This window comes from Schistocerca serialis, chromosome 6 (genome assembly GCF_023864345.2).
Source record: "Schistocerca serialis cubense isolate TAMUIC-IGC-003099 chromosome 6, iqSchSeri2.2, whole genome shotgun sequence".
NCBI classification, from domain to species: Eukaryota; Metazoa; Arthropoda; class Insecta; order Orthoptera; family Acrididae; genus Schistocerca; species Schistocerca serialis.
The window spans coordinates 48,973,819-48,996,555 of record NC_064643.1 but is presented as its reverse complement, the minus strand read 5'-3'; the positions used below and the strand labels follow the sequence as shown (position 1 = coordinate 48,996,555).

Sequence of the window (22,737 nt, the reverse complement as noted above, 5' to 3'; positions counted from 1 at the left end):
CTGAAGACACTCGTCCGTGCTCTGCACTGCAGTCGAGATCTGGCAACGTCGTTCTCTGTTCATTGGCTGACTGTGTTTTGTGACGTCAGATGTGCAGAACGAACCTAAACTCGGCCGCCAAGATATATGATGCGCACTTTAGAAGCCGTTCCTGAAAATTTACATTTTCTGTTAGAAACCACTTTGAGTACAGTATTCAGATTTTCAGGGAGTAATAACATGCATATCCTGAGTCTAATGAACTAAAAGAAGAACATAATGTTATGCATAATTAAAACTATTTAGGATAATGTACAAAAACAAATTTTAACCATTTAATTAAAAAATTATATTTCCGAAAGCAGTGGCTGAAATGCAATTAGTGTAACTCAGTAGACTCAGATCATAGAGTTTAACGTCCTGTTAAAGTTCCATGACAATGGCTATGGTGATTCCTGATATACAGGGAAACCAACTCACTAAATTTAAAGTTTATCTTCTGTATGTTTGCAGTTTTCTCTGCAGTTTCTTCAAAACTGCAGTTTCTTCTGAAAGCTCAGAGGCACTTGTGAACAATTGAGGCTTTACTTTTTGTATACCATCTGTGACACAATCGCACCATATTTCACAACACAGTAACCAACCATGAGCAGTCAGTGGTTATCTTGAGAATGAAGGCATAAGCTGCATGTGGTTTTTGTTGCATTGTAAACAATAAAAGTAAAATCAGTCTATTAATAGTCGAGACAGTTTTTTGTCGTATGTGAGAGCAAGTTTTTCTTTACTAGTTTCCATTTGTTGAGTTGCCACATCACCTAACACAGATTATTCCAGGTACAGCCAAACTATCAAATTTTACCAACAATTATAAGTTGTTCTACGCAATTCCGTGCCATGCCATGTCATTATGTGATAACCCTATATATATGGGCAAGTAAACTTAAAAATGATGTCACTAGAATGTGATATCTACAGATTTTGGCAGCAAAAAAGAGATCACTTTTCAAACTAGATGCTCTCCACACTACGGTCATTCTTGACTGAAGCATGACATCCTGAGAAAGTCTGCGAAATATAAGAAAGGCGGCAAAGTACTACATTGCATTGAAATTAGTAAAAAGCAACACAAAACTGAATATTCAGTGCTGGTAGATGAAATGCCTGTGTGGAGATAAGGATGTCTAATTACGTATTAACAAGATTCACGTTGTCCGTCGCACTTCACATAGTGTAGACAGGGAACTGTCTGCTAGGCATGCCCGATGTAAAACTGACTGGGCACAGCCCATGCTGCCTGAGTTGTTGTTGTTCTGCCGGCAGAGGGTGTGGCCGAATTCTCGCGTGCCCTCTGGTGGACGGGACTTTACTTGCGGCAACTACTGTCCGTGACGCACCGTGCCGATGTGTGCCTCCCACGATCTTTCTGGTGGCTACTGCACTCCTACTCCTTCGGGGGGTGAAGCCACTGTGATTCACTGCGTCGGAAGGTGGAGCGTTGTGCAGTAGCGATGACCTCCACATCCATTGGAATGCTGGAGTCAGGGGGATCTGCCAAACCTCGAGCCAGAACCTTCGAATACGGTTAAACGTGAGCCACATGAAGACGCTCCCGTCGTCCCACCACTGGAGCCCGGGACAGAATGGGCGACAAGCTGTTGAACTCCGGATCCCGTTCCACCTCGGGAGGGGCAAGACCCAGCAGCAGGGACGATGGGGAAGGCACGACCACAGGTGAACCAGCCTCCTGAGAAACCGGGCCTGCGAAGGGGGTCGGCTCTCGCTGGGGCATCTCTAACGATGGCGATGCTGGTGCTGGAGCTATTGGAGGCCGCCAAGGCTGAGAACCATCGCAGTGTGGCAAAGTCACAGGTGGGAGGGGTGGTAGCGTCCCCTGAGAAAACAACACGGGTGCCGGCAATGTGAAGACGGCACCTGAGGGGTCGGAGGGTGGGTACCCAAACGTGGACGTAGCTGATTTTGGTGATAACGCACCTCCTGGTCCCCCACCTGCTAGGTATAGAGCCGGTGGCCATTGCAACGCAGGACCACCGCCGGTACCCAACGTGGATTGCGACCAAACCCACGTAATCACACCGACATACCCGGTGGAAAGCCGGGTACCCCATTTTGCGAACACTGGCGAGGACCAGGCCAGAGGAGGTGCAGCAGAGTCCTAGGTTGGCACCCGTGGAGGAGCTCTGCGGGGCTGCATTTTCCCATCGGTGTGGTCCGGTATGCCGTCAGGAAAAACGTCAATGCCTCCTCCGCAGGAAATTCGTGCACATACTTTTTCATCTGCATCTTAAATGTGCACACCATGCGCTCGGCTTCCCCATTTGCTTTTAGATGAAAGGAGAGAGAGCAAACGTGCCGAATACTGAAGCACCTACAAAAATACCGGAAGGTCTGCGAAATAAACTGAGGTCCATTGTCCGATACCAGGGTGACTGGCAGACCTTCCACAGAAAAGATTTTTGCGAGTGCCTCGACTGCAACTTCTGAAGTGGTTGAGGAGCAGTGAACCACATATGGGAATCAGGAATAAGCATCAATGACAATGAGCTGAAAGCCATTGAGAAACGGGCCCGCAAAATCTATGTGAACAAGTTCCCATGCCTGGGTTCCAGGCGGACATGAAGAGAATGCTGACCTGGGAGAGGCCTGTTGGCTCGCACACTGGGAACAGGCGGCCACCAAGTGCTCAATTTCTCTGTCAATGCTGGGCCAGTACACATGTCTGCGAGCCAAGGTTTTGGTACGGGAAACACCCCAGTGCCCCTCATGTAATAACATGAGGACCTCCCTTTGCAAACGTGCAGGAACAACCACATGAGGAGCTGTATCATCAGTAGCCAGAAGGAGAACTCCTGCCAAGACTGAGAGGCAGTCTTGTAGAACAAAATAATTACGAAGAGGGTACGAGGCCCGGCCTGGAGGTCGGGGCGACCACCCCTGCTGAATGAGGCAAACCACTTGCCAGAGAACTGGGTCAGCTGCCGTTTCCCTGGCGACTCTAGAACTAGTGATCGGGAAGCCATCAACCGCTTGGCGGGACGCCACATCCAAATGAAAACACACAATCTCCTCCCGATCGAACTTAGGATCCGGGCGGAATCTGAGAGGCGGGGCCAAATAACGATATTAATGGCTTATGGTCAGTGATTAACTGAAACTTCGTGCCATACAGGAAAGGGTGAAACTTGGTAACAGTGTAGACAATGGCCAAAGCCTCTTTTTCCACCTGGGAGTAATGGGCCTGCGCAGGACTAAGAGTTTTAGATGCAAACGCCAGTGGCTGCTCGGAACCATCCACATTGCGATGGGCCAGGACCGCCCCCACCCCAAGGCGCTGACGTGAGGAGACCCTTCAAAGAGATGAATGCTCGCTCGCATGCAGGCAACCAATCAAAAGGAACTCCCTTGTACAGAAGGCAGTACAGAGGGCAGGCTATGGTGGAAGCCCTGGGAATGAACTGGTGGTAATAGGCAATGTTGCTTAAAAAAAGCTGTAACTCCTTCAGCGAAGTGGGCCGCGCAAGGTCGACGATACCTCGGACCAAACTTCGTGCTGCGGCCTGTGACAATTATGTCATTCAGGTAATTAATACAATGAGGGATTGCCGACGTGATGTGCTCAAGATAATGTTGAAATATCGCTGGGGCACTGGATATTCCGAAGGCCAACCGCTGGTACTGGTAAAGGCCAAATGGGGTGTTGACAACCACCGGCCATTTGGAGTCCTCATCAAGTGGTATCTGATGATAAGCCTCTGAAAGATCGATTTTCGAAAAATATTGGCCTCCTGCCACGTCGGAGAACAATTCATCAGAACGAGGCAAGCGATAGATGTCCACCACCAATTGGGAATTAATGGTGGCCTTGAAATCGCCACCAAGACGTAATTTTCCCAAGGGTTTCCCGACAATAACGAGGGGCGAAGCCCACTCACTAGAAGAAATGGGAAGAATGACTCAGAGGGCTGTCAGCCGGTCTAGCTCTGCTTTTACCTGAGGGCGAAGAGCCAAGGGGATCTGCCTCGCGCGTAGAAAATGCGGGAGAGCCGATGTTAAGTGAGCAAAGGCTGAAACACGTCCCAGGCCCTCCTCAAAGATATCCTTAAAGCCAGAGGTCAAAGGTTCCAATGATTGATAGGGAACGTCTTCGGAGACCAACTGTATGGTGTCTGCGATAGAAAAACCAAAAGCTTGAAAGACATCCAATCCAAAAAGGTTAGCGGAGCTCGCATCACTGACAACAATAAAAGTAAGAGGCCGAGTGACTGATTTGCAAGGAACGTCGGTAGTGAATTGACCCAGTGGGGGAATGAACTGTTTACCATAACCATCGAGACGCCAGTAAACTGGCGCTAACGGGGATGACCCAAGGTCGGAGTAAGTTTGTGCATTCAACAAGGAAACTGCCACGCCGGTATCTACTTGCAGTTGTAGTCGGCGCGACCGAACTGACACCTCGATAAAGAGTTTGTGTGCCGATGTGTCGGGAGCCTGGCCCGATGAAACTTCCTGAATGTCAACGTCCATGTCCTCTGTACTTGCGTCCTTTGATTCATTTGAGGCTGAGTGGCAAACCTTAGCAATGTGTCCTTTTTTATTACATTTGTGACAACCGGCTCAACGCTGGGGGCACTCCGACCGATCATGATGTATATAGCACAACGCACAGGACAGTAACAGGGGCTGGCGGCCGGAACTCTGTTTACGCGCCGTGCGGGAGTGGCTGTAACGGCCGGATTGTACCATTCGCACGTCGTCCACCCCGGACGCAATGGACGCGGACGCGCCGCCCTGAACTACTGCGATGTCGCACCACGCTTCCAACTGTTGACCTGCGGTGTGAGAGACATCATACAATTGAGCAATGGACAGGACTTCCTCAAGGGAAGGGTCTTCCAACTGCGGGGCCCATTGCCGGACCTCCCTATCAGGGGCCGAACGAACAACGACGTCTCGCACCATAACGTGGGCATACGACTCTTGCAACTGCTCCGTGACAAAATGACACTTGTGACTAAGACCGTGCAGGGTAGCGGCCCACGCCCAGTAAGACTGATGGGGCTGTTTCTTGCATTGATAGAACTCGACCCTAGCCGCCACAACATGCGTGCGGCAGCGATAATATGAAGACAGCAATGAACACAATGCGTCAAAAGACCAGGACGAGGGTTCCTGCAACGGCGCTAGCTGACGCAAAACTTGATACAGCGAGGGAGATATCCAAGACAAGAAAAGAGCACAACATACCTCCGCATCGGCAACATGAAATGCCTGGATATGCTGCCGAAGGCGATGTTCATATGCGTCCCAATCCTCCGTCATCTCGTCATACAGGGGAAAGGGAGGAGGGAATGGCGCTGGAGAAGACTGCGTGGAGAGCAATGCCAGAAGCACTTGTTTCACGGTTGCCATGAGCTCCTTCTGCTGCTCGACCAAAACCCGCACTAAATCCTCCATGCCATGGATAAGCTGCGAAACTGGAACAACGACACAACACGCAAAAGAACGACCCTACTCGTCGCCAATTGTGTATTAACACGGTTCACGTTGTCTGTCGCACTATAGTGTAGACCGGGAACTGTCTGCTAGGCATGCCCGATGTAAAACTGAATGGGCACGGCCCGTGCTGCCTGAGTTGTTGTTGTTCTGCCGGCAGAGGGTGCGGCCCAATTCTCGCGTGCCCTCTGGTGGACGGGACTTTACTTGCAGAAACTACTGTCCGTGACGCGCCGTGCCAATGTGTGCCTCCCGCGATCTTTCTGGTGGCTACTGGAAATTATATATGTCATAAAATAAAAGAACACACTTGCACTTCTCAGTCAATTATGAACCAGCAGAAAAATGTAAAAGTGAATATATTCCACTTTGAAAGATTCAGGCAGAAAAATGGGGAACCAGCTTCATGTCTGAATCAATTATGAGTTTACAGTTATGAGATAAATTCTCCATCACACACACAATTGTGCAATGGGAAGCACCTCTCCAGCCCAACAACTCACAGACAATGACAATTCCCAAAGTTGGCGAGTGTGCCTGGAATGCCACAATTGAGCAACAAACATTACAATAATTCAGTGCATGTTGCCAATTAACACTCTCCCGCCCTATTTCTCAGAACGCCCAGGGTCTTTCAGAATGCCCTGACTTCTCCAGTAAATTAATTATACCTGAGATTTCCTGATTTTCCAGACAAGTTACAACCTTGTAACCTGCCTCTGTCACCACTCACCACAATCTATTCTATTCTCCTACTTTAGTTTGACATGTTTCTGAGCTATGACCCTACTGTCTAGAACTACACTATTTTCTGGCTGTCACACTTGCTTCAGTTTCTCTACTAGCACTAAATGAATAATATAATACTTAAAATGTAGGAAAAGATAGACTGCTACTTACCATAAAGAAGACACATCATGTTGCAGACAGGCGTGATTTAAGACACTCGCATACAGTTTTTGGCCACAGCGTTCATCAGTAAAGAAAACACACACACACATACACACACAAACACAAACACATCTTGCGCACACCTGGCAGCAACTCCAGTATCTCGGGGTGGAATGCTGGCCTGAGATGCTGGAGTTGGTTGTCAGGTGTGTGCGAGATGTGTTTGCTTGTGCGTGTGTGTGTGTGTGTGTGTGTGTGTGTGTGTGTGTGTGTGTGTGTGTGTGTGTGTGTGTGTTTGTGTGTCCTTTACTGACAAAGGCTGTGGCCGAAACGTATATGTGAGTGTCTTTTAATTGCTCCCGTCTGGAACGTGACGTGTCTTCTTTATAGTAAGTAGCAATCTACCTTTTCCTACATTGTTAATATTCCTACCTGGAGTTTCCAGTGTTTGTTTCAATATAATACTTAGATTTACGTGAAAAACAATCTCTGATGAGATTAAATAAACTGTTAATGGTTATCTTCACTTGCCTACAAAGTGTTCATCTTCTGTGTGATTGAAAACTTTCACATTTGCACTCACACTTCAAATAATGTGATATGTTTGTATGTACTAAATGATACAAGTGACTCACTTTACTTTAATGTGTAATTATAGGAAGTATCAAAGCAGCAAAGGGCATAATACCACCAAAAATTTGCTGATGTGTGACTGGCCAATGCAGGGCAGCACCATAGGTATTTTAATAAAAATACTCAGTCTCAATGACAAATGACATTTTATTCCATTACGTTTACTAGATTCAGTCTTACTAGACTATCTTCAGACCAATAGATGACACCGTCAATGACCAGCCTAGATGACAAGTAGAGCTCCTGTGTACACTGGGAGGCACCATTCATCAACTGATCACAGATATTACCGACAACAGCAAACAAAGATGCCACTGTAATGGGTATGGGACAAGTGATATCTGTTAGTATTGTGCAATTTATTGCTCAGTAAAAATGTTGTTTTCCTGAGAGTGACAGGTTTTCATTGTGGAATAGTATTTTGTCAGTTGGCAGTACACACGGGTTGACTTCCTGTGGGAAATACGGAGATGCTGCAGTACCAAACAATTCGAAAATGATGAGATTAACCTCCTGTTTCTGTGAACACAGATCAGTTGCAGATGAGAAGAGAAACAGTAGGCCACCCATTTTGGTAAATGCTAAACTGGCTAGTTACAGAACATGATGCTACATTCCTCTTCAGAAATTTTGAGGAGAATATCTGTCCAATTTCAGATTTCGTAAGGCAGTGCTCAGAACCTGTGCAGAAGTTGAATTCGGACAAATTATTTTTGTAGTGTTCAGGCATTAAGGGAACCGATAAACAAAAGTATCTAGTGTACTGCACACAGTTTCAGTCGTTTCTCGACATCTGTGATTTCACAGCACTGGACTGTGTTCTCTTCACTGGGTAGGTGTGGCTTCATCTTTCTGGTTAGGTGAACAGCTGGAGTACAAGAATTTAGTCAACCATAAATCCAAGCATTTTTCATGAAAATGCCTCTCACCATCAGAAAACTGGAGTACAGTACACCACACCACATTGCCAAATGGCGTGCCCTACATCCTTTGAAGCAACAATAAACAGTGACTTGCACTGAGACACTGCTACACAGATTGTTTCATTTCTTGAAGCAGGTGAACACTATTGTCATTTACAGCAGTGAAATGCCATTTTTTATAGGTCTAATGAAACAATTCAATTCTTAAGCAAATTTTTTGGCAATCAAACCATCTGTTAAAAGTTGGTGTCTTCATGTTGTCCCAATTTAATACCTCTAGACTTCTTTCTGCCGGGAAAGCCACATACACTGGCACTGACATAATAAGAGAGATTAACAACATCAGTGTAAACATGCTCCTCAAAATGATCTGAAATGTGATAAAATGAGTCTGTGCATGCATTACTGGACTGGGCAACCACTCTGAGAGAAGTTATAAACAACATGTGCGACATCACTGAATATAATAGACATCATAAATATCGAAGCAAGTGATGTGCTGATCACCCCGTACATTGTTCAGATCATACATTGTACTTCACAATTCTGGGATGTACCAAAGGAAGAAAGGTCGTACTACCATCCTCTAGTAAATGAGATTAAATAAAATAATAGTATTATGAGAAGGAAAGTTGCTACTCACCGTATAGCAGAGATGCTGAGTCGCAGATAGGCACAACAAAAAGATTTTCACACTTAAAGCTTTCAGCCAATGGCCTTTATCAACATTCCATCCTGGATTTTACATTGTTTGATTAAATAAAATAAAATTATTCAGTGTAGTGGCTGTTAAGGATTATTTTTACACTCATCCATAAACTGCATGTAGTTTGGTGTACTTATTGCACAAACTACTCCTTCCGAAATGGAAAATACATGCTCATTCACACAACAAGCACTCACACGACCAATTTTTCCAGGCACTGGGCATAGAATGCTGCCATGTCTGAAGTGAGCACCAGTCAGATAGGGTGTGAGGTGGGGATAAGGAAGGGGAAGAGGAGTGATAGAAGGATGGTGGGATAGAAGGCATGTGTTGTGCTGGAGTGGGGGCAGGGAATTCGACAGGTAGGTGGAGGACAGGAATTGCTGTAGGCCGAGACGAGGGTTATTACTGAGTTCCCAGCTGCACAACAGGCTGTGAAGCAGTCATTAAAGTGAAGCATATTGTGTTGGACAGCATATTCAGCAGTCGGTTGGCTCTACTATCTCTTGGACATAGTTTGGAGGTGCCCATTTGTTAGTTGTGATGCTGATGTAGAAGTGACATAGTGGTTGCAGCTGATTTTATAGATCACGTCTTCTTTCACAGGTAGCCCTGCCATTGATGGGGTAGGAGATGCCTGTGATGGAACTGGAGTAAATGGTTGTGAGAGGATATATGTGACAGGTCTTGTATCTAGGTCTATTCCACTGACATGAGCCAGGATGCAAAATGTTAGGAGGAAGGGTGGAATAAGGACGAACAATGATATTACGTAGATTTGGTTGCTGGTGAAATACCACTGTGGGAAGGGTGGAGTGGATATTCCTCATTTCAGGGCATGACAAGAGATGGTCGAAAACCTGGTGGAGAATATGATTCAGTTGGTCCAGTTCTGGGTGGTACTGAGTCAGTTCTGTCCTGTGTGGTACTGAGTCAGTAGAGAAGTGTTCCTCTACAGCCACACAGTGGGTATGTGGGAGGTAGTATGTGACTGGAGAGCCAAGGCACAGTAAATCTGTTTCTGGACAAGGATGATACAGTAATTTTGGTCTGTGAAAGCGTCAGCGAGACCCTTGGCATATTTTGAGAGGAACTACTCTTCACTACTGATATGATAAACAGGGGTAGCTAGGCTGTACAGAAGGAATTTCTTGGACTAGGATGGGTGGCAGCTTTTGAAATGGAGATATTGTTTGCAGTTGGTAAGTTTGATGTGGACAGAGATGCTGATGGAGCCACTCTTGAAGTGGAGATCACCACTGAGGAAGGTGGCTTGCTGGGTTGAGGACGACCAGATGAAGTGAATGGGGGAGGTGGTACTAAGGTTTTAGAGGAATGTTGAGACAGAGTCCACACCTTTGGCCCTTATCACAAAGGTGATATGAACCTGAACCAGGAGAGGTGTTTGGAATTCAGAGTGATTAGGAAGGATTCCTGTAAATGGCCCACAAATAGGTTGCCATATGAGTGCCCACTGATGTACCACAGATTTGTTTATAGGTTATGCCTCCAAGGCAGAGGTAATTGTGGGTAACAATATAGCCAGTCATGGTGACCAGGAAGGAGACTGTACAACTGGAGTCAGTTAGGCAATGGGAAAGGTAGTGTTCAATATCAGCAAGCCCATTTAGGATGAAGCCTTTGTCAGCAGGAGGTCATGATCAGTTTTTAGGTGGTGGCTTGCAGTTCTTTCTGCAGATGTAAAATTGGTTTCCATGTTGAGGGATTCAGTAAATGATGCTGAGACAAGGTTCAACTGTAGGAAATTCTGGAAAATTAACAGGAGGGCAGTGGGATAGGATCACAGTTGGATGGAGGAATAAACTGAGTGACACAGGGTTCAATATTAGTTTTGGATTGAGTCTGATTGGTTGGGTTGGTGTCAAAAATGTGTTTCCCCTGTACAGACTGGGGAAAGGAGAGAAGCCCAGCATGACAATTTGTGAAAGGGGCAAAAGGTACGGCTTTTGGGAAGGACTAATACTTCTCTAGGACTGGGATTTTGTAGGACACATTCATGTCTTTGTTTTGGGTCTCCTTGGGTTTTGGATTGTGTATGCTAGTGGGAGGAAGTTTCTGAGGGCGTAATAAATGTAAAGGTCAATAAGACAGGGTTTGTCATGTATGAGAAGATGTGGTGGAGGCTCCTGTAGAGGTGATGGATAGTGATTGTGCATGATAGGAGTAGGAAGTGCACAGGTTGAAAAGTTCTTCGAGATGGTGTTATGCATGCTGCTCTAGTTCCCAGAGCACATGAATTTCAGTACGAAAAATGGAATACAGAAATTTGGGCTTGTAGATCACGATAATTTTACAAGTGGAGAGGAGGTGTCACAAGTGAGGTTTGAGACTGATTTAATCGGTTTTGCAAGACTAGGTTGGTGAGGGCTATGGACTGACAATATCTGAACACAGAGAGATCCTTTTCGAGGGAGGAATTGCAGTCAGAGATAGGTAATTTGGTGGGATTGCACGAGCTACGTAACAATGCCAAAATAGTATGTGGGCCTGAGTTCTGGCCAGGAACAGGGAAACTTTTCTGTACTGACGTAGATAGAGACAATGTGAATCCATAATGGAAGTTAAAAAATGCATAAAAATACACAGGAAAAATAAAAAAGGAGCAGACGGATTAAGTATACGGAAAGAAAAGTGAAACCTGAGGGAATAGAACCTACAATGAAAGACAAAAATAAACTTAAATCGATATGAAAACAATATTGGGATGAAAGAGAAAAGTAAATATAAAGACAGCAGTCACTCATCCCATACCAAGAAGCCCCTTCCATACAGCCTAGCCCCCATGACCGTCGCAGCAGCATTGATGAGCAGACCCTCAAGAAAAAACATACCAAGGATCCCACTGAGGCCTTCATAGATCAAAATTACCCTTCCAATCTTGTCCAGAAGCAGATCTCCCCTGTCTCGTTTCTACGGCCATCTACCACCTCTCACCTACCCGCTGTCCTGCGACAAAGAAGCAATCCCCTTGTGACTCAGTACCATCCAGGATGGGAGCAACTGACTCACATTCTCCAACAGCGTTTACACTATCTCCTGTCATACCCTGAAATATATCCTCCACAACCCTTTCACAGTGGTATACTGGCACCCACAAACCTGTACAATATCCTTGTCCATCACTACTCCACCCCTGTTCATGGCTCATATCCCTGCAACAGACTCAGAGGCAAGACCTGTCACATACATCCAGCCACTACCATCCCTTCCAGTCTTGTCATGTGCAGGGCTAATTGTGAAAGCATTGTAAACTAAGCTGCAACCACTATGCCACTTCTATGTGGACATGACCACTAACAAGCTGTCTCTCCACAAGAATGGCCACCGCCCAACTGTGGCCGAGAGATGGCTGGACCATGCTGCTGCTGCTGAACATGTTGCCCAACATGACATGCTTCACTTTAATAACTGCTTCAGAGCCTACGTCATCTGGATTTTTCCTACCGACACGAGCTTTTCTGAATTGTGCATGTGGGAACTCTCCCTACAAGATGACCTTCATTCCCATACCACCCAGGTCTCAACATTTGCCAATCCCTGTCCTCCATGTACCTACCCCGCCGCCCACTTCCACTCCAGCACAGCACCCATTCTGTACCACAGACCGACCTACTAAACCTTCTCTATTCCTCCCCCCCCCCCCCCTCCCCCTCCCCACATACACACACAAACAAGCACTGTGACACGGTAGTTTGTGGTCCTATGTTGCCTCCATATGTGTTATGCACATATGAGCTAAGCTTGTGTGAACGTATGTGTGTGTTTTTTCTATTTTGGAATTAGAACGTTCGTTGAAAGCTTAAATATTTTAGCAGTGTTTTTCATTGTGCCTGTCTGGAACTCAACGCTTCCTCTGCATGGTGAGTAGCCGTCTACCCTTTCGATACTGTTATTATTCCATCCTAGACTTTGCTTACAGCATGCCTTTTAGCGCACCTGTGCCCTAGATGTGTTCCTGATGCCCGACGGCAGTGATGGTGGTGGCACCTTTGGTGGTGGTGGCGGTGGCGGAGGCGGCCCCTGGGGCTGTGGTTGTGGTGGTGGTTGCAGCAATCTCTGTGCCCCTGGCAGTGGCAGTGCCGGTGCACAAGCTCCCAGTTCTGGCGGCTTCCTGCCGCCCTCTCCGGTGTTGTCACGAGAGTTGCCGCCATCCCCTGAAGCCTGGAGGGTCTTGAGGAAGGCAGCTCGTGACCGCCTCGACTTTTCTGTGTGCGAGAGAGTGAGTTCTATCTTAGGGCTATTACAGGTCAACTGATAGAAAATGTACATTTATCATATAAAAAAGCAGTTTTGTTACATAAAAACCTCTTAATTGCTATACCAATGTGTAAGCACGAAGGTTTATGCACTCTGTTCAGCAAGAGAAGATTCAAAGAACAGCATTGTGGAAGCAGTATGTAATGTATATTTATTTGCAGACTACCAGTTTCAATTAAGTGACGGTCTCCAAGTCCTCAGATAATGCTACAAATATTAATAAAACAATGAGAGCTATTTTCCAGATACCTATGTTCCACCACAACCAGCTTTTTTCCTAAATGTACATTTTCCGGTGACAGAGTTCACCAGCAGTCTATGTAACTAATTCTGAGAAAAAAATAATTACAAAGCCTCCCGGTAAACTCTCACAGGGAGATATTCATTTCGGAAGAAGCCGTGGGCAGTGTAACAAATGTATCTTAAATACATTGGCAGTGGTTTCTATTAACATACACATTACTTAGCTGTGGAGCACAAAATGAACACGATCAACACAACATTGTGTTAAAGGAAGGTTTTTTGGCCAGAAACACATAATTTTTTCAGTTGCAACACTTCTCACATATACATGTACGTATCATCATCTACATTTTCATTGAGTGCATAAACTGATAGTTTACTGCAGCATTCAAAAGAATCTGGAGAAGGTACAGCCCTTGGTTGAAATGACAACTTTTGGCAGTTCTGGGATTCTGTTCTTTCAATGAGGGGAAACTGCGAGGTTCTGTCTGTATCTGCATAAAAAGGAAGTGTGTTACTGAATGAATAAGTAAAACTTGATATAAACTGAAAGATTCACTTTTTACTGTCAAAAATAGCATTTCTGGTTGATTTTAATAATCATTTCAATAATATGAATTTGTATTTGCAAAGGAAAGGAATGCACTATTTCTGACACCTGTAGGTTTACAGATATTAATGGATTCCGGTGTAAGTTTAGTTTGCATTGTAACTACATCAGAAAAATTTTCATCATTTCTTGTGTTGTTGCGTATCATTTCTGTGAAGTGAAGCAAGAATATGTGGAAGTAAAATTTTCAAAACTTCCTTCAAATATTGATGAAGTCTCCATTGAGTTTAAGAGCCATTTTCAAGATCTTAAATGTCTATATCTGTATATCTTTAACTTTAACAATCCAAAAATTTTAGAAGTGATCTTCAAGAAGAAGTCTGCAGATTACAAATGTTCTATTCAAGTTATCCAGAATCCAAGCAAGCAAGCATTAGGTAAGGTTAGGTTAGGTTAGGTTATGCAGGCAGGCAGTTCATTGTAGGATGTTTAGCAGCTCTCAAGGTTTTATTTCCTTGTCCTTTGCAGCAAATTTCACATGGGAGTACATCAAAATGGCGATAGGCTGAGAGATGGCATTATACATCATCCAGTACAATGGAATTTATCGACACTAGTACGAGAGGTAACCATCAGCAAAATGAGTGTAATGCAGGGGTGCAAAAATTTTTGAGACATAAACAAGATAACAGTCAACTGTTGACAAAATAAGGTACTTGGATAGATAAAAAAAATCTACTCACCAAGTGGTGGCAGAACACACACACGTAAAAGATTATAATTAGGTGAGGTTTTGGAGCCAGTGGCTCCTCCTTCAGGCAGAAGGGTTGAAGGGGATGGAAGATGGTTGAAGGGGAGGTAAGAGGTATGAAGAAAAAGGACTGGACAGGCCTAGGAAAACAGGTAGATTTCGGGACCGCAGGTCAGAGGAGAATTACCGAAGCCACAGCTGCCTGACCCTCCTGCCTGCCTCTCCTCTCTCCTTAACTATCTCTCTCCGAGTAGTTTACAATACTATGCTACACAATAGAGAATCAAGAAAAGTGTCATTCTAGGTACTGCTATTAGAATACAGGGTTTCCATAAAGCCGAACTATCATTTCAAGAAATCATAACAAGGGACAGACTACCATAGTTCACTGTAAGATGTTTAGCAGCTCTCAAGATTTTTTTCCTTGCCTTTTGCAGCAAAATTGATACTGGAGTGCATCAAAATGCTGATAGACCTAGAGAAGGCACAATACGTCTCCCCATAGTGCAGAATTTATCGACACTAGTATGGGAAGTAACCGTAGGGAAAAAAGTGTAATGCAGTGGTGCACAAATTTTACAGATATATCAATGAAAACAATCAATTGTTGACAACATAAAAAAACGAACTCGCCAAGTGATGGCAGAACACACACCCATGTAAAAGATTATAATTAGGTGAGCTTTTAGAGCCAGTGGCTCCTTCTTCAGGGAGAGCCAGTGGCTCCTTCTTCAGGCAGAAGGTTGAAGGAGAAGGAAGAGGATTGAAGGGGAAGGAAGAGGAAATGAAGGAGAAGGACTGGAGAGGTCTAGGGAAAGGGGTAGATTTTGGGAAAGTCACCCAGAACCATATTTCAGTGGAGAATTACCAGATGGGATGAGAAGGAAAGAATGATTTTTGTATCTTTTATCTGTGTGTGTTTTGCTGCCATTCGGTGATCGAGAGTCGATAGAGTGCTCGCCACATTTCAATGTAGCCACCAGATGTCATTTCGTCATGCATCACATGAATTGCAGTAACTGAATTAACTGTCTGATTAGTGTTAAGTAAGCAGCTACACCTTTTCAGTAATACGTGTTAACTGTTAGCATTGTAGCCAAAGAATTGTTCACTCCAGTACATTTTCACATGTTGTGTGATGACCCCCATATGTGCTACAATGGCTACCCGATAAAGTGCCTCTTTTCAGAAGATGCACCATTGAACATTTATGGATAAGTGAATCGACATAAGATTGGGATCCACATCTACATCTACATGGTTATTCTGCAATTCACATTTAAGTGCCTGGCAGAGGGTTTCATCAAACTAGTTTCATACAACTTCTCTACAATTCCACCCTCAACTGGTGCGCGGGAAAAAGGAACACCTACAGCTTTCCATTCGAGCTCTGATTTCTCTTATTTTATTATGATGATCATTTCTCTCTACATTCGGAAGAGAAAGTTGGTGATTGAAACTTCATAAATAGATCTTGCCGCAAAGAAAACTGCCTTTGTTTCAGTAACTGACACCCCAACTCGAATATTATATCAGTGACACACTCACCCTTACTGCGCAATAACACGAAACGGGCTGCCCTTCTTTGCACTTTTTTGATGTCCTGCATCAATCCTACCTGGTAAGGATCCCACACCGTGCAGCATTATTCCAGCAGAGGACAGACAAGTGTAATGTAGGCTGTCTCTTTAGTGGGTTTGTCGCATCTTCTAAGTGTTCTGCCAACAAAGTGCGGTCTTTGTTTCACCTTCCCCACAATATTATCTTTGTGGTCTTTCCAATTTAAGTTGTAATTCCTATTTATTTAGTCAAATTGGCAGCCCTTAGATTTGTGTGGTTTATCATATACCCAAAATTTATTGGAGTTATTTTAGTACCCATGTGGATGACGTCATACTTTACTTTGTTTAGTGTCAATTGCCACTTTTTGCACCATACAGAAATTCTCTCTAGATTATTTTGTAATTGGAATTGATTATCTGATGATTTTACTAGATGGTAAATTACAGCATCATCCGCAAACAGCCTAAGGGGGCTGCTCAGATTATCACCTAGACCATTTATGTAAATCAGGAACAGCAGAGGGCCTATGACACTACCTTGCGGAACGCCAGATATCACTTCTGTTCTATTCGATGATTTACTGTCTATCACTACGAAATGTGACCTCTCTGAGAGGAAATGACGAATCCAGTCACACAACTGAGATGATACTCCATACGCACACAATTTGATTGTCACTTGTGAGGAATGGTATCAAAAGCCTTCTGGAAATCTAGGAATATGGAATCAATCTGAGATCCCTTGTTGACAGCACTTATTACATCATGGGAAGTTGCACAAGAACAATATCTTCTGAATATGTTATGTATCAATTAGTCATTTTCTTCATGGTGATTCATAATGTTAGAATACAGTATATGCTCCAAAATCCTACTGAAAATTGAGATCAAGTATATGGGTCTGTAATTCAATAGGTTACTCCTATTTCCTTTCTTGAATATTGGTGTGACCTGTGCTACTTTCCAGTCTTTACGAACAGACCTTTCGTCAAGTGAGCGATTGCATATGATTGCTAAGAAAGGCATTATTGTGTCTGCATACTCTGAAAGGAACCTGATTGGTATACCATCTGGACAGGAAGACATGCATTTCTTAAGCGATTTGAGTTGTTTTGCAACACCTAAGACATCTACTTTTATGTCAGTCACACTAACAGCTGTTCTGGTTTCGAATTCTGGAAAATTTACTTCATCTTCTTTCTTGAAGGAATTACGGAAAACTGTATTTAGTAACTCCTCTTTAGTAACACCATCGTCGGTAATATTTCCATCGCTATTGCACAGTGATGGTATTGACTTTTTTTTTGCCATTGGTGTACTTTACATCAGACCAGAATCTGTTTGGGTTTTCTACCATATTTTGAGACAATGTTTCATTGCGGAAACTACTAAAAGCATCTCACATTGACGTCCGCACTAAATTTCGAGCTTCCGTGAAACTTAGCCAGTCTTGAGGATTTTGCTTCTGCAACAGTGTTCTGACGTGTTTTGTGTACCATGGTAGATCAGTCCCGTCTCTTATTAACTTATGCGGCATGAATCTATTTATTGATATCTATTTTGTATCTTTGAATTTGAGCAATATCTGGTCTACATTTACATAATTACCTTGGAAGGAATGGAGACTCTCTCTTAGGAAGGCATCAAGAAAATTTTTATCTGCTGTTTTAAATAGATATATTTTGCATTTGTTTTCAGTGGATTTTGTTGATGTGGTTTTGAGCCTCGCTACAACAACCTTGTGTTCACTAATCCCTTTATCTGACTTGATGCTCTCTATTAGATCAAGATTATTTGTGGCTAAGAGGTCAAGTTTGTTTTCGCAACCATTTACAATTCGTCTGGGCTCATGAACTAATTGTTCAAAGTAATTCTCAGAGAAAGCATTTAGTACAATTTCGGAAGATGTTTTCTGTCTACGACCGGCTTTGAACATGTATTTTCGCCAACAAATTTAGGGTAGAAGTCTCCACCAATTATAGCTGCATGAGTTGGGTACTTATTTGTAATGAGATTCAAGTTTTCTTTGAACCGTTCAGCTATTATACCATGTGAGTCGGGGTCGGAGGAAATTATTATTTTGGTACGGCTGATGAGTATAACCTCTACCCATAGTAATTCACAGGAACTATCTATTTGAACTTCACTACAAGATAAACTACTACCAACAGACACGAACACACCACCGCCTACTTTATTTAATCTACACTTTCTGAACATGGTTTGCACCTCTGTAAAAATTTTGGTAGAATTTATCCCCGGGTTTAGCCACCGTTCTGTTCCTATAACGATTTCAGCTTCAATGGTTTCTATCAGTGCTTGAAGCTCTGGTACTTTTCCAACACAGCTATAACAATTTACAACTACAATACCGACTGTTGCTTGGTCGATTCTTGTCATTTCTTTGCCCTGTAACCTTTGAGACTGGAGGTCTTTTTTATCTTTCTTGAGACTGTCTAACCTAAAAAACTGCCCAGTACACGCCACACAGCCGCTGCTACCCGTACAGCCATTTCCTGTGTGTAGTGGACACCTGATCTATTTAGCAGAACCCGAAACCCCACCACCCTATGGTGCTAGTCAATGGATCTGCAGCCTACATGGTTGCAGAACCGTCTGAGCCTCTGATTCAGACCCTCCACTTTCTCTGTACCAAAGGACCGCAATCGGTCCTGTTGACAATGCTGCAGATGGTGAGCTCTGCCTTCATCTCCCTAGCAAGACTGGCAGTCTTCACCAACTCAGATAGCCGCCAGAAACCACAGAGAATCTCTTCCGATCCATAGTGACACACGTCATTAGTGCCGAGAGGAGCCACCACCTGCAGTTGGCTGCACCCTGTACCCTTCATGGCATCCAGATGGACCCTTTCCACATCTGCGATGTCTTCCCCTGGTATGCATATGGAGTGCACATTGGCTTTCTTCCCGTCCTTAGCTGCCATATCCCTAATGGGGCCCATCACCCGCCTAACATTGGAGCTCCCAATGAAAACCAACCCCAACCTCTGCACTTGTCCAGTCCTCTCAGGAAGACTGACCATTGCCGCAACAGGCGAGGCTGCCCTTGATGGCTCAGAAGTACTTTCGGTACAGGATTTTGGCTCCGCAAAGACACAGGACACATGTGGGCTCAGCCCTGGTGGCCACAAGTGCACTGTCTGGTGCAGTGTAATGCACAACGGGGTGACAGACCCATTTTTCTCCACAGAGAAAATAGGTAATGGAAAATGTTTGCCTGGACAACCTTTAACAGTTCCTGCCACAGCAAAGCTAAGAGTAGCCATTCAACATCTTTAAGCACAATAGTTCACGACCATATTGAAGTTTGAATGTGAAAAGTGTGTCGAAAGACACGTTTCCTGAGTCACACGGGTCATGATCGTCCCATGGCACACAGCCACTGCTCCCTGAATGTCGCGCCACTAAAATCCTTCTTTGGAATTATACTGAGGATTGTGTGTACCTGTTGATGTTGTTGTGGTCTTCAGTCCTGAGACTGGTTTGATGCAGCTCTCCATGCTACTCTATCCTGTGCAAGCTTCTTTAACTCCCAGTACCTACTGCAACCTACATCCTTCTGAATCTGCTTAGTGTATTCATCTCTTGGTTTCCCTCTATGATTTTTACCCTCCATGCTGCCCTCCAGTACTAAATTGGTGATTCCTTGATGCCTCAGAACATGTCCTACCAACCGATCCCTTCTTCTAGTCAAGTTGTGCCACAAACTTCTCTTCTCCCCAATCCTATTCAATACCTCCTCATTAGTTATATGAACTACCCATCTAATCTTCAGAATTTTTCTGTAGCACCACATTTCAAAAGCTTCTATTCACTTCTTGTCCAAACTAGTTATCGTCCATGTTTCACTTCCATACATGGCTACACTCCATACAAATACTTTCAGAAAAGACTTCCTGACACTTAAATCTATACTCGATGTTAACAAATTTCTCTTCTTCAGAAACGCTTTCCTTGCCATTTCCAGTCTAGATTTTATATCCTCTCTACTTTGACCATCATCAGTTATTTTGCTCCCAAATAGCAAAACTCCTTTACTACTTTAAGTGTCGCATTTCCTAATCTAATTCCCTCAGCATCACCCGACTTAATTCGACTACATTCCATTATCCTCATTTTGCTTTTGTTGATGTTCATCTTATATTCTCCTTTAAAGACATTATCCATTCCGTTCAACTGCTCTTCTAAGTCCTTTGCTGTCTCTGACAGAATTACAATGTCATCGGCAAACCTCAAAGTTTTTATTTCTTCTCCATGGATTTTAATACCTGCTCTGAAATTTTCTTTTGTTTCCTTCACTGTTTGCTCAATATACAGATTGAATAACATTGGGGATAGGCTACAACCCTGTCTCGCTCCCTTCCCAATCACTGCTTCCCTTTCATGTCCCTCGACTCTTATAACTGCTATCTGGTTTCTGTACAAATTGTAAGTAGCCTTTCGCTCCATGTATTTTACCCCTGCTACCTTCAGAATTTAAAAGAGAGTATTCCAGTCAACATTGTCAGAAGCTTTCTCTAAGTCTATAAATGCTAGAGATGTAGGTTTGCCTTTCCTTACTCTAGCTTCTAAGATAAGTCGTAGGGTCAATATTGCCTCACGTGTTCCAACATTTCTACGAAATCCAAACTGATCTTCCCCAAGGTCGGCTTCTACCAGTTTTTCCATTCGTCTATAAAGAATTCGTGTTAGTATTTTGCAGTTGTGACTTATTAAACTGATAGTTCAGTAATTTTCACACCTGTCAACACCTGCTTTCTTTGGGATTGGAATTATTATATTCTTCTTGAAGTCTGAGGGTATTTCGCCTGTCTCATACATCTTGCTCACCAGATGGTGGAGTTTTGTCAGGACTCACTCTCCCAAGGCTGTCAGTAGTTCTAATGGAATGTTGTCTACTCCCGGGGCCTTGTTTCGACTTAGGTCTTTCAGTGCTCTGTCAAACTCTTCACGCAGTATCATATCTCCCATTTCACCTTCATCTACATCCTCTTCCATTTCCATAATATTGTCCTCAAGTACATCGCCCTTGTATAGACCCTCTATATACTGTTTCCACCTTTCTGCTTTCCCTTCTTTGCTTAGAACTGGGTTTCCATCTGAGCTCTTGATATTCATACAAGTGGTTCTCTTTTCTCCAAAGGTCTCTTTAATTTTCCTGTAGGCAGTATCTATCTTACCCCTAGTGAGATAAGTCTCTACATCCTTACATTTGTCCTCTAGCCATCCCTGCTTAGCCATTTTGCACTTGCTGTCGATCTCATTTTTGAGACGTTTGTATTCCTTTTTGCCTCCTTCACTGCATTTTTATATTTTCTCCTTTCATCAACTAAATTCAATATTTCTTCTGTTACCCAAGGATTTCTACTAGCCCTCGTCTTTTTACCTACTTGATCCTCTGCTGCCTTCACTACTTCCTCTTGAGTAGTCCCCACCCGGAGATCCGAATGGGGGACTATTTTACCTCCGGAATATTTTACCCAAGAGGAGCCATCATCATTTAACCATACAGTAAAGCTGCATGCCCTCGGGAAAAAATACGGCTGTAGTTTCCCCTTGCTTTCAGCCATTCGCAGTACCAGCACAGCAAGGCCGTTTTGGTTAGTGTTACAAGGCCAGATCAGTCAATCATCCAGGCTGTTGCCCCTGCAACTACTGAAAAGGCTGCTGCCCCTCTTCAGGAACCACACGTTCGTCTGGCCTCTCAACAGATACCCCTCCATTGTGGTTGCACCTACGGTACGGTTATCTATATCGCTGAGGCACGCAAGCCTCCCCACCAATGGCAAGGTCCGTGGTTTGCACTGCTAGCCTCCATGCACAAACCGATGAAGCAATCGGAACTGTCAACCCTGTGATGTTGACCCGTACACTGGCAGAACTCTACAATCACCTCAACATTCTATGACTTATGAATTGGGTACAAATTACACAATGAAATGCAGGTATAACAGAAGAAACTCTGGGAGATGCTTAACTTTTTACAACAAACCATAATACGTTATCTCTAATAGTTTCCCAGTTATGAGTTTTTAAAATGATAGTTGGAATTTACAGATAGCCTGTATACAGTAAAAGCATGCATGAAAACGTCTTTTACTGCATTTGTCAGACTATATTCCATGTCAGAAAATTACAGTTATGCTGAAATTTACCTTCCAGTGATTTCTTCGGCAGAAAAAAGTTATACCTTTTTGTAGAGCAGCTAAAATTGTTGGGGAAACTGATTCTTAACCACATTATTAATTTTCACTGGAATAAATTTTGAATCTAATAATAATAATGGACAGCATACCCCAAGGACACCCCCCCCTCCCACCTCCCACGAATCATGGACCTTGCCATTGGTGGGGAGGCTTGCGTGCCTCAACGATACAGATAGCCGTACCGTTGGTGCAACCACAACGGAGGCGTATCTGTTGAGAGGCCAGAGAAACATGTGGTTCCTGAACAGGGGCAGCAGCCTTTTCAGTAGTTGCAGGGGCAACAGTCTGGATTATTGACTGATCTGGCCCTGTAACACTAACCAAAATGGCCTTGCAGTTGTGGTACTGCAAACGGCTGAAAGCAAGGGGAAACTACAGCCGTAATTTTTCCTGAGGGTATGCAGCTTTACTGTATGATTAAATGATGATGGCATCCTATTGGGTAAAATATTCCGGAGGTAAAATAGTACCCCATTCGGATCTC

General features: G+C 43.9%; 1 protein-coding gene across 1 annotated transcript in view; it reads right to left on the bottom strand.

Annotated features, from left to right (window-relative positions):
• LOC126484232 (uncharacterized) overlaps window positions 1–22,737 on the bottom strand; it is a 421,255-nt gene that overhangs the window by 5,951 nt on the left and 392,567 nt on the right. Inside the window, exon 12 of the mRNA XM_050107648.1 lies at window positions 12,601–12,869. Coding sequence (XP_049963605.1) covers window positions 12,601–12,869 — 269 coding nt within the window. The remainder of the gene's footprint in view (window positions 1–12,600; window positions 12,870–22,737) is intronic.